General features: G+C 38.2%; 1 protein-coding gene across 1 annotated transcript; it reads right to left on the bottom strand.

Annotated features, from left to right (window-relative positions):
• Positions 1-3,766: 3,766 nt before the first annotated feature.
• Positions 3,767-12,451, bottom strand: LOC119082912 (embryonic polarity protein dorsal-like). Its single transcript, XM_037192567.1, has 3 exons — positions 12,243-12,451; positions 4,965-5,143; positions 3,767-4,892 (listed from the first exon to the last, which is right to left on the bottom strand). Exons 1-3 carry the CDS (start codon positions 12,449-12,451, stop codon positions 3,787-3,789), a joined length of 1,494 nt encoding a protein of 497 aa, XP_037048462.1. The 3' UTR covers positions 3,767-3,786.
• Positions 12,452-13,386: the final 935 nt, after the last annotated feature.

Below are 13,386 nucleotides of genomic sequence, written 5' to 3'. Positions count from 1 at the left end.
CATTATACCAGTACATTGAAATTGTTCACAGTCATTCCAATAAGTGGTAATAGTTCGATCAACGTCAATTTTTGTTAGCCCCGTACGAAGTACGAAGGGGCTTATAGGATTACGATGCCGTGTGTAATTGATGGAATTCGAAGCAGACGGTGAGGGCAAAGTGTTTGCCTATGTTCATAGATGACGAATCCGCAATAAAAATTTGGGCCGTCTGTCCGTCTGTCCGTCTGTCCGTCACGTCGATATCTTGAGTAAATCAAATCCGATTTCAAAAATTTTTTTTTTCCCTGAAAGATAGTCAAAATAGTGAGGCTAAGTTCGAAGATGGGCATATTCGGGTCGGCCCTTCGTGAGTTAGGGCCACCTAAGTGATTTAAGGTCTTTTGGTGATATTTATGGCAAAATAAACGATGGAAATGTAAATGACACGGCAAATGATAGGTATTGTCAATACCAATCCAGGAAAAAAAAGTTTTTTAAAATTGGGTGAGTCGACCGTGAGTTAGGGCCTTAGAAGTGAAAAGCTACTAGGGCCCTATGTGTATTTTACATAGAACTCGAGTAAATTTCATTCGTTTTTCGTAATTTTTGTGTCATTTGGAAGGTAATCGAAAGCCGAATAGAATGTTGTTGAAAAAAAAAAAAAATTGGGTCCTCGGACTAAGGCCGCTACTAGGGCCCTATGCGTATTTTACATACAACTCGAGTAAATTTCATCCGTTTTTCGTAATTTTTGCTTCATTTGAAAGATAATCGAACACCGAATAGAATGTTGTTGAAAAAAAAATTAAATTTGGGTCCTTGGACTAAGGCCGCTACTAGGGCCCTATGTGTATTTTACATATAACTCGAGCAAATTTCATCCGTTTTTCGTAATTTTTGTTTCATTTGGAAGGTAATCGAAAGCCGAATAGAATGTTGTTGAAAAAAAAATAAATTTGGGTCCTCGGACTAAGGCCGCTACTAGGGCCCTATGCGTATTTTACATACAACTCGAGTAAATTTCATCCGTTTTTCGTAATTTTTGCTTCATTTGAAAGATAATCGAACACCGAATAGAATGTTGTTGAAAAAAAAATTAAATTTGGGTCCTTGGACTAAGGCCGCTACTAGGGCCCTATGTGTATTTTACATATAACTCGAGCAAATTTCATCCGTTTTTCGTAATTTTTGTTTCATTTGGAAGGTAATCAAAAGCCGAATAGAATGTTGTTGAAAAAAAAATAAATTTGGGTCCTCGGACTAAGGCCGCTACTAGGGCCCTATGCGTATTTTACATACAACTCGAGTAAATTTCATCCGTTTTTCGTAATTTTTGCTTCATTTGAAAGATAATCGAATGCCGAATAGAATGTTGTTGAAAAAAAATTAAATTTGGGTCCTTGGCCTAAGGCCGCTACTAGGGCCCTATGTGTATTTCACATATAACTCGAGTAAATTTCATCCGTTTTTCGTAATTTTTGTTTCATTTGAAAGATAATCGAACACCGAATAGAATGTTGTTGAAAAAAATAATTAAATTTGGGTCCTCGGACTAAGGCCGCTACTAGGGCCCTATGTGTATTTTACATATAACTCGAGCAAATTTCATCCGTTTTCCATATTTTTTGTTTCATTTGGAAGGTAATCAAAGGCAGAATAGAATGTAGTTGAAAAAAAAAAAATTAAATTTGGATCCTCGGACTGAGGCCGATACTAGGCCCTATGTGTATTTATACTCAATAAATTAAAATTTTAGGGCTATTTGAAATTTTTGTTTTATTTGAAAGGAACGTCGTACGGGGCTTCGTAATTGCGCTATGCGCAATTTCTAAGATGTACACATTACATAATAATTTTACTTTAACTACATTAACCGGCGCAATAGGCTTACGGTCAAAGTAGGGTGACAGACGCACTAGGGTCACGTACGCAATAGATATGCGGGTTTGTACGGGGCTCAGTCGCAGCAAACGCTCCGACTGTTCTGATGGCTCGTTTATGTTTTGAAAGTGTTTTTACGATCGGAACTAATTTTTGATGCAAAATGTTGATATGATTAGAAGAAAGACAGTGAGTTTTTAAGGTTTAATTATTGTAGTTTATAAATTTCTAACTAAGTCCGAATATTTGTACAGCGAAAACGACTGAAGATGCATCAATAAAGGTGCGAAACGTCTCAAGAAATTGTTTGTTTCATTTCTTGTAAATGAGTTGGACCGATAAATCTACCAAAGCCAAAAACCCACAATTATCAATGATAATCTAAGGTACTGTCCATCGGCTGGCATCGACCATATTTTTTCGTAATTTATGGTTTACACTTATATGAGCAAATATGATCCCCACAACTTGCTCTGCAACTATTTGTCATAGGTGTCGATTAGAAACACAACACTCTTTTTCACTCTGAAGCTAGTCGGCCGTTGGAAATTGTCTGCTACGTTTTAGGTACTAACTGTCCACTGGCTGGCATCAACAATATTTTTTCATAATTTATGGTTTACACTCATATGAGCAAATATGATCCCACAACCTGCTCTGCAGCATATTTGCCGATACGGCTCCCAATTCCTTGGAACGTTAAAAGTTGCTGGCAAAATTTTTTAAAAGGAACGAACTAATTATGCTATTTGACACCGGAGTCGATTAGAAACACAACACTCTTTTGCACTCTCTAGCAACCGCACAAAACTCTCCGATTTGCCGCCGCTAATTTTATAAACGGTGTTTATGACTTTGCTGGAGAGTGGGGAGCTGCTTTGACAAAATCAATGCTTTTGGACACCACATCGAGTAACGTTTATGTTCAACAAATGAAATTGAAATTTTATTTATATTATGATATTGAAAGTAATATATTGCAAAGAGTAGGTATTGTTATTCTCTTTTTAAATAAACCATGCTTCTTGGAGGTCGCAACCGATTAGAAATCTTTTAGTGACACTTGAGATGCACTGTGGAGGTCGTTTTGTTGTCACTAAAGTAGAGAATGAAAAGATTACTTTGTTGTTCCGTAACTCATTTTTTTGTCGGAAGGTGTCGCCCATTTTTTCCTCAAGTGCCGATAGTAAGTAGGTGTGATCTCAAAGTTTTCTGGCCATTTTAAAAGTAGTTGCAGGGACCTGCTCTTTTAGTTTTACTAAACTGTTCTTTCATCACATTTATTACTGGTTACTAACTTTGAGTTTGCAATACGAAATGGACGTGAGTGGGACAGACTGACGTGGGTGGGACAGATGGCCGGGTTATCATTGAGATGTATATTTTGACATTATATAACATATAATATTATAGTAATATATATCATATGTACATGTATCATGATGATATGATATCTATCTGAGACACCCGGGGGTGGGACAGACGGACGGATTTCGACTGTAAGACCCTTGACTGTACGTCAAGGGAATAATGAAATAAGGCAGAGACTCTTAATAAGTCAAAACATTGAGATCAACTCTTTCACCCTCGAGCAGGAATTGCCACAAGCAGCTCGTCATTGTCGAGGCAGCACCAGAAAAAAATCGAAAAAAAATAAAATTTCGCATTTTTTTGTAGTCAAAATATTTATTTTATCGTAAAATCTAGTCAGTTCCATAAAACGTACAAAATTTGGCATCTTACGTCGTTCAAAAACATTTTTCCTGATCGCTAATGCTTAATTTCGTCTTCTTGCTTCAGTTTATTTGACAACTTGCTCCACGGAGTACTTTTTGTTGAGTGGAATGGAAACTTAAATCGAAATCGAATAAATTTCCAGCGGATTTCACAATTTAAAATAATTTACGTTAAAATGAGGCAAATTCAAAATACATTCATTTCCGAACTGAAACCATCACTCATTGGTATGTCCATAACATTCTTCGGTTGATTTATCGTAACATTGCTGTTGTGAAATTGTTGTATTATCACTTTGTCGGCTGCATAAACAGGTTGACACGAATGATGCGTTCCTTTATCGCAATTCATTGGAATTGGGCAATTATCGGCCTGGAAGCTCTGATAGCTTGCTGGTTGAACACTTCTACTGAAGTTGTTCAAATTCGCACTGGTTGCATTTGCACCGTTCACATTTCCGAAAGTGGACGCTGAAAAGTTACCATATTTAGAGTCTGTGTTGAACTGGGCCGTTGCTGGGTAGTGTTGCTGTTGATTGAAGTAGTGCGATTGCTCACAATTAGCTTGAGCAGATGACGATTGATAGTCAGACTTCTGAGGTTTGTATTGTTGAGATTGTTTCGCAGCCATTGCATTGCTATCGGGAGCATGGGATGCACCGAAATAGGAACCTGCTGGGATAATATTTTCAGAGCCAGTCACGTTCGCATCGAAATCATATGCCATATTGGATGTTGTGAGCACTTGTAAGAACTCGTATAATGCTTTGGCATCGTCAATTTTCGCTACTTTGTTGTTCAAAGCCAATTCAATGTTGGTATTGTCGGGCACATATTGAAATGGTATCGGGTCACTGTAGGTTCCATCGGATATGGTTTCCAGGCGAAAGAAGACATTCACCGGCTTAGTTATTGTTTGATCTCTGTATTTCGGCGTTCGGAATGATATGGCCACTTGCTTGTGGACATCTTTCGGTTGGAATTTTGCCAAATCCTGCCAGATGACGGAATTGTCCGTACCGGTCTCGTAGAATCGCACTCTAATGTCTCGTTTGTCCACCTTATCGCAAAGAATGAAAATTTTTTTATCGCCACATGCGGCACTGCAATTGTCGCTTTTTTCGAAGATCCGTAATTTGACATTTGTCTTGTGTTTGTCGCATATAATGTCCGAAACGACTGGTTCCAGTGGGATCACGTTCTTTGTGGGATCTGGCACAAGAAAGACTTCAAAGCACAGCCGTATTTGATGTAGGTTAATCGATTTTAGGTTGTCCTTATGTCCGAAACCAGCTGTAACGAAAAAAAAAGGTCGAAATTTTTGAATAAATGAAAGGAATTTCAGTAATCGTGAGGTTGGCTTACTCTTGAATGGATCAATATTCTGCGCCTGTCGCTTTTCCAGATTTTCTGCAACTTCAATGAGTTTCGGGCATTGAATTCCGAGTTGTGGAAATCTAAGAAGCGATGCAGCTTTCGCCGTAAAATTGAACGTGCAAATACCTTCGCTGCACGGCTTTCCCACCAAGCGATTTGGATGAGGCCTAAATGAAAACGTAAATTGTATTATTTTATGGAATTTCTAAAAGAAAATTGTTCGATTCTACAGTCAGAGGCAGTGAAATTTCAGCATGAATTTGCTTCAGCTGTTTTACAGACCAGTGCCCATATGAACTTTTTAACAATTGCCAGACAAAAATCTGATAGAAGTGTGAGCTGCCAGACAAAATCAAAAGTCCAACGTGGTTATCTTTTGTCGTGATGACCACACAACTTCAAACTAGTGCCATTCGACGCTCACAGACCCCAATGACATTTTACACTATTGTCAGACAAAATTCCCTTAGAGTAGTGAGTTGCCAGACAAAGCGAAATGTCAAAACTTAGATTTTCTTGACGTCATAACCCCACACTTCAAACTTGTGGTGAAAACTGCTTATGGAAATGTCTGACATATTACAGGCTCGGGACTAGACTGATGTAATGTGGGAAATCAACCAGGGCCTATTTTTGGAATTTTTTTACAAAATTTCCAAAAAATTGCCAAAATTTTCCAAAATCTGCGAACGTTCAAAAACCAAATTTTTCCACCATTTCGATCGGTTTTGGCAACTGCTGAATCAGCCTTGCGTTTTAACTGACTCTCGATTATTTCTTGACATATCTCGCTCATGAGAGCGTCAACAATGAAACATAAATCATTGAGAGCCGGCTAAAACATAAAGCTGAGCTCCGGAGTTGCCAAAACAGTTCGGAATTATGGAAAAATTCGGTTTTTTAATGTTCCCAGTTTTTACAAAAAAGTTTCCAAAAATAGCCCCTGAAATCAACACTGCAAGCTTGAACGAACTCAAAAAGAATCACAGAACACATGTAATGTTAAAGCGAAAACCAGTGAACGGCTCTTTAAAAATCTTCGAATGCCATTATTTTGACCCACTTCTGTACTTTTAAGCACTCAGTCTAAAAGTATCAACAGAGCAAGGAGATCAGATGAAAGAAAATATAATGTCCAATTGGCTCGAAACATAATTGAAGCTAACTGCAATATGAAAGTCCTACGGAGAAAAATGACAAACGCCAAAAAAGAAATCTTCAAATTACGAGACAAAACAGGAACGATCCAAACGGATCGAAATGCGATATTAAACGTTGCAACAGAATTTTATGAGAATTTGTTTTCTTCAGCAAGACAGAGCCCAACGGAAGAAACCGAAGATAGACCAATAATAAGAAACGTGGGATCGGAGGATATGCCCGACATAACTGTTGATGAAGTCAAAGCTGCAGTAGCCGAGATGAAAAACAAAAAGTCTCCCGGAGAAGATGGTGTTCCAGTGGAAGCCATTAAACTAGGTGGAGACTCATTATTAAAGGCAATCACGGCTTTGTTTAATCAATGTCTCCAATGGGAAGAAGTACCAGAAGCCTGGGAAAATGCGGTAATTACATTGCTGCATAAAAAAGGAGACATAACAAAGCTGGAAAATTACCGGCCCATAAGCCTATTGTCAACACTCTACAAGTTGTTTATGAAAATCATTACGAAGAGGAACACTAACAAGTTCGACTTCTACCAACCTGTTGAACAAGCTGCTTTCAGATCTGGTTTCAGCACAAACGACCATTTCCAGGTGATGAGAACGCTTATTGAGAAGTGTCGTGAATACAACATCGACATAGTCTTGCTATTCATAGACTTCGAAAAAGCTTTCGATTCAGTGGAAACATGGTCGATATTGGACGCATTAGACGAATGTAGAGTAGACTCAAGGTACTCCAACACAATTCGGTATGTGTACAAAAATGCTACTTTTCATGTATAAAACTTCATAAGAGCACGGAGAAATTCAGAATTGGCCGAGGTGTAAGGCAGGGTGACACCATTTCACCGAAATTATTCACGGCGATTCTGCAGAGTGTTTTTAGGAAGTTAAACTGGAGTAAAATGGGAATAAAGATAAATGGAGAGTACCTGAGCAATCTCCGCTTCGCTGATGACATTGTACCGATAGCAGCGAATCTAGGTCAGGCTCAGCTTATGCTACAACAGTTAAGTGAAGAGGCGAGCAAAGTTGGCCTCAAGATGAACTTATCGAAAACAAAAGTCATGACCAACATCGGGGACGATAGAGAAATCAAAATTGGTGACACTGTCATTGAACGAGTCGACAGCTATGTATATCTAGGACATAAACTGAAGTTAGGTCTGGACAACCAAACTGCAGAAATAAGACGTAGGATTGGTCTTGCATGGGCAGCGTTCGGAAAACTCAGACTAATTTTCAAAAGCAAAATGAATAATAGTCTGAAACGCAAAGTTTTCGACACTTGTGTCCTTCCAGTGCTCACTTATGGAGCGGAAACGTTAACTTTAACAAAAGCATCCGAAGATAAATTGAGAGTGACACAAAGAGCCATGGAACGGAGTATGCTCGGAATAACACTCAGAGACAGAATGACGAATCAATGGATTCGACAACAAACCAGGGTCGTTGATGTCATGGAAAGAATAGCATCTCTGAAATGGAGCTGGGCGGGACATATTGCAAGAAGGACAGACGAACGTTGGACCAAAAAGATCATGAACTGGCGACCATATAAAAGACGAGCTATAGGTAGACCACCAGAGAGATGGACAAACGGAATTAAGAATATTGCAGGTACAAACTGGCAGCAAATGGCAATGGATCGTACGAAATGGAAAGAAGTTGGAGAGGCCTACATCCAGCAGTGGATAGAAACAGGCTGAAAAAGAAGAAGAAAGAAGAAGAGAAGTCTTAAACTCGGGTGGAGACAATACATTTCTCAGTCTCGCCTTGGTCGATGCCCACACAACAGGAAAGTCGTGTTTTATGAATCTATACAACTGGATCTGGATTGGATTTAGTATACGATTGCAAGCTCTTGTACAAACCTAGATGTGGACAGTGCCTATTTTGGGTAAATTCTGGCGAGTGGTCAATTTTCCGAAGGCTGGTTGCTAGGAATTTCGCGCCGCGTTATTCACAATAATTGACATAATTCCACATTTTGTATAAGGAAAATGTCACTTTGTGGGTTATTGTGAATGACGCGGCGCGAGATTTCTCAACACCCCTAAAATGGCCTTGAAGATTTTTATGAGGACTGTGTAGTACAAACTGATCAAATCTACGCGACACAATACCACAAAAGGTACAAACGTGACATGTTAGGGTCAGCATACGCATTAGGGTGGGTCGAATCTTTTTTAATTTTTTTTTTTTTTAAGAATGTTTTTCCCAAGCCTCGATCTCATATATCAGAGAAATCATGAAGCGATATAATGCAATTTAACTTAAAGTGGCCTCAGAGTCGTCCATTTTCATTCCGTTTTGCCTTCGTGTCCGTGAGAGTTGTCATTTCAAACAATATGCATGGGAAAAACATGTTTTAAAAAAATCCATAAAAGATTCTGTGGACTATACTGAATGCAAGCATATGCGTTTTAAAATACAATAAATAGAAAGTAAGCTGGCAACACCATTTAGCAAAGATCACGATACGTCAAAAGTATATAGAAAAATGAGAGAGAAATGATAACTCGTGATCTTTGATTTTTCATAGAAAAAGTAACGCATTGTGCGAGCAGATCAAGTGCCAATACGACTTGGCATAGCCACATGTAAGGCACCACAGCAAGCTTTGAAATTGTTATTGCATTTTGAATGTTTACAAATCATGTCCGGAGTAGTCAGCCAATCTCCATGAAATTTGGCAGGAGGCTCAGGTTGGACATAAAAATGAAAATGTGATACGCCATTACCCCAGGAAAAATCAGAATTTTGTTTTATTGGCCTCGAAGTGGCTTCTGAATGTGGTTTTTGAGTGTCGGGAACGCGTTTTCGGCTGTAACTCAGCTGTATTTATACCAACAGAGGCGTGCGACCCCACACGAATCGAGTGACCAAATTGTTGAGCTACTCGACCATAGGATGAAAGGGCTTATATGTTTTTGGGTTATGAGAGATAGACAGTTACCTTCTTCGGCAAAGTCTCAGAGTTTTACGAGTGGAACAGAGGGGCATATGTGAAAAATGTCAATTAGGGTTTTAGAGTCATTTCTTGAATGGTGACAGATAGAGACTTACCTTCTTCAGCAAAGTAGTAGGGGAAGTTGTGGTGATCATTTTGATGAATAGAACGTGGGGTCGCCGAGGCGAGGAAGAGGTTAAAAATGGCTGCCGAAATTTTCATCAACAAATTTTTATTGGCTATATCGATAGATCTTCACTCGGATATCATTTTGATGAATAGAGTGCGGTCTACATTTCAGGTTAAAAGCCCAAAACGTCCAAAATGAATGACATCCCAACAGTCCCAACAAAAATCTCTACGAGAAAAGTGTGACGCAGTCTTTGAAATACAATTTCTAAAATGAATGATATCGCCCAATTAGTTCAAACAAACTGGCTTAGTAAGCCTCATCATCTGCCAATAGTCCAGGTGCTTGTGTCAGAAAAAGTGGATCCGCTTGCGTTTCGATTTTCGATTTTTTTTTGATATCGCATGTTGTTTGTGGAAGAACTTTTTTCTCGAAAAAAAAAATGGCGGCGGTATTTACGTTCCAAGAAAAGTGTCTCGGAAAATTCCTCAACTTTGTTGACTGATAACTCGGCCAATTCTTAGTCAATTTTGATAAGTAAAAGTTATTTGGAAAGGTATAAGTAAACTCTTTCGCAATCTGCCCGGCATAGCTAATTTGTGGTTTTTAGGTTCTGGAACATGGAAGATGTATTACCAACTTCTGATGTGAAGAGTACCCTACACATAGGAACTGACCTTTGACGATCTCGATTATAACAATTTTTCATGAAATAGAGCAAAAAGTCATGTGGAAGCTCGTTGAATCTCTACATTCTAGAACCTGGAAGATGTAAGTATCAATTTCCGGGGTGAGGCCTGCCCTACGCATAGGAACTGACTTCTAACGATCTCAATTATGACTATTTTTTATGAAATAAAGCAAAAATTCGGATGGAAGTTGGTTGAATTCCTAGGTTCTAGAACTTGGAAGATGTAGGTATCAATTTCTGAGGTGAAGAGTGCCCAAAACATAGGAACTGACCCTTGAAGATCTCAATCTCTTGCATTTGGTGAGAAGAAAACAAAAAAAGTTTGTTAAAACTTGTTAAATCTCTGGGTTCTAGCACCGGGAGGAGATACGTTTCAATTACCGGTATGGGAAATGATGCCTACGTAATTGCTCTTTAAAAATTTCGAGTTTTTGTTTTTAAACTCCCACAATAATACCAAAGAAAAATGTAACAAAACGAAATGGTTATTTGGATCACAAGGGACGAAAGTAAAAAAAATTCAACCGTGTGCGAAGTTTGCAGCCCGTGGCCGAAGGCCAGGGCGGCAATCGCACAGGTTGAATTTTTTTTACTTTCGTCCCTTGTGATCCATACAACTTTTCATTACAGTAACTACAAAAATTGTAATTTGAGCTTCCTAAAAACGTTCCAACTGATGAAATTTAACGAAATAAGCTGAAATATGCGGGGGTCCAGGGGGCGGCAGCCCCTGGTAAAAGAAAAATTAATAAATTATTGGCAACGTTCTTTTCTATCACAACAATCACAGCGATCACAATGACACCAGATGGAACACATGCTGTTGCTGTCATCTACTTTCGCATCTTCGTTTGGGGGGCGAAAGTACTTTCGCACCTCTTGTGATGTCGTGGCTTACTGAGAGCTGAATTATTAAACTTTCGCATCTCATTCGGGAAGCGAAAATTACAATTTTCGTAGTTAGTGTAATGAAAACTTAGATTTGGAGGTAGGTGGGAATCCTGGCTCATATCTTGCTAACCACAAATCGGTTTTGGCTATGCCGGGCAGATTTCGAAAGAGCTTATACCTTTTCAAATCACTTTTACTTATCAAAATTGACTAAGAATTGGCCGTTGGAGTTATCAGTCAACAAAGTTGAGGAATTTTCCGAGACACTTTTCTTGGAACGTAAATACCGCCGCCATTTAATTTTTTGAGAAAAAAGTTCTTCCATAATATTTCAGCATTGAATGACTCTAACTAACGCAAAAATAAAATCTCAAATAAGTCATCGGGATCGCGAGATATTCCAAGTTAAGTTTTTAAGTATGAAACAAACGGCTTTTCCGGCCGGAAAATCGATTTTCCATTTTCTGGAAAAAAATTTAGTTCTATACTTTTTCACCACAAACAACATGCGATATCAAAAAAAATCGAAAATCGAAACGCAAGCGGAATTACACAAGCACCCAGACTACAAATAATTTTTACCAAATGGTTATTTGTGTACCTGTTTTGGACGATTGATTTTAGTCAATTTCACGGATTGTAGGCCGAACGAAGTGAGGGCCGGAAACCCGAGAAAATTCGAAAAATTGCCCTCATTTTCGGCGCCGAAGCATGAAAAAAAAATTGACTGAAAACAACGAAAATTTTACCAAAAAAATCTGCGTCACATGTCGCAGATAAATTTTCTTGTAGATCTGTTCCCCTGCCACTTTGCGACGCAGATTTTTTTTGGTAATTTTGTTGTTGTTTTCAGACAATTTTTTTTGGTAAATCTTATTTGACAGATGATGAGGAAAACTAAGCCAGTTTGTTTGAAGTAATTGGGCGATGTCATTCATTTTAGAAATTGTATTTCAAAGACTGCGTCACACTTTTCCCGTAGAGATTTTTGTTGGGATTGCAATTACTATTTAAATTCAATGGTCAATAATAAAAGTTTGGTTGGACCTTCTTGGTTGTCGAGACTCATTAGCAAAAACATGAAATTCATGAAAATAAAAGTACAGCCGCCAAAATGGAAATGTAAAAAAGGAGACGGATAGAAAAATGCAGTTTTTGATCACTGCGACAGTTTTTTTTATCTACAAAATTATTTTTCAATCTTAAAAAAAACTTGTAAGAACTTAGATGTTCAATGGAAACGGACTTTACTAAAGACAGTCGACCACCAGTTGTTCTACTGTCAAAGAAAGCAAGAAGTCTATGTTGTAAAGTTCCTTCCGCGTCGTTTAACACAATCAACAAAACGTTTTTTCACTCTCTTCTGCGATGAAATTGAAACAACAAATTTGTCCTAAAATATGACCTTTCGTGCGACTAACTCAGAAACACTTACTTGGGAATCTCATCGATCGTAACGCATGATACACGAACACGTGCGGGTCCTTCGTAATTAAGTACACGAATCGATGGATATGTTTTCGCGTCTTCTGTGCTTTTCACTCCTAAAATAGAACCGGCCGAATTTCCTTCACTTGAATAACGAAATCTCATTGATTTTGGTTGAGGCTGCTCAAAAATTTCCACTTTGACATTATTATACATCGTTGACACTGTTTAATATGAACTTTCGGTTTTTTATTAGGTATGTACGTCCGCACAGAATGACGGCTAATTTATTTTTGACTTGTAAACTTCACGAGATTCAAAATTCAACTGAGATTTTGTGATTTGGTTATGGTTCGAAAAAAAAGAGAGAGACGATGTACTAATTGCTTTATTGCATTTTGTTGTACTGGTCCTATATTCTTGTAATCACTTGCTAATGACGTTGACGTTAAAAAAGGTTCTGTTCTAATAGTGAAATGTTACCTGTTTCGATGTTTTATTTAGTCCAGAAAGTCTTTATTTGGAAGACCTAAAATTTCCTAAAACTAAGTCTGAATTCACAGCCATCCGTTTTCATTCCGTTTTGCATCCGTTAACATGACAGTTGGCATTTCATGCAATATAGCATATTTTTTGAAATGACAACTGTCACGTACACTGAGGCCACTTTAAGGCTTGATTTCCACTTACAAAAAAACCACTTCGTTTTGCCTCTGCTTAGCTAACGCCTATTTTCTATTGTTTAAAGAGAAAAGAGATAGCAAACGAAGTGCTTTTTTCGTGAGTAGAAATAAAGACTAAGTCTGAATTCACAATCATCCGTTTTGCCTCCGTGTACATGACCGTCGGCATTTCATACACATTAAGAACGTTGATGAAACCGAGAACAAATGTTAGCTCAGTCCTCGAGATTTTAAAATCAGTAGATAATTTTATCGCCCAAAACCACTTACAGTGGAGGTGTGACGCAAGTCCCTTTATCCGTGGGATGACGCTTACAATTTCGACTCGCAAAAAGAAAAGCAAAAATTTAACCAAAAAAATGACAGAAAAAAAATTAGCAAAAAAAAAAATTTGCGTCACAACGTGGCAGACGATTCGACTTTTTTCCCGTTTTTCTTTTGTTTCAGGGCGTATTTTAACATTTAACA

Source organism: Bradysia coprophila, unplaced genomic scaffold (assembly GCF_014529535.1).
Source record: "Bradysia coprophila strain Holo2 unplaced genomic scaffold, BU_Bcop_v1 contig_50, whole genome shotgun sequence".
NCBI classification, from domain to species: Eukaryota; Metazoa; Arthropoda; class Insecta; order Diptera; family Sciaridae; genus Bradysia; species Bradysia coprophila.
This window is presented reverse-complemented; position numbering and strand designations above follow the sequence as displayed.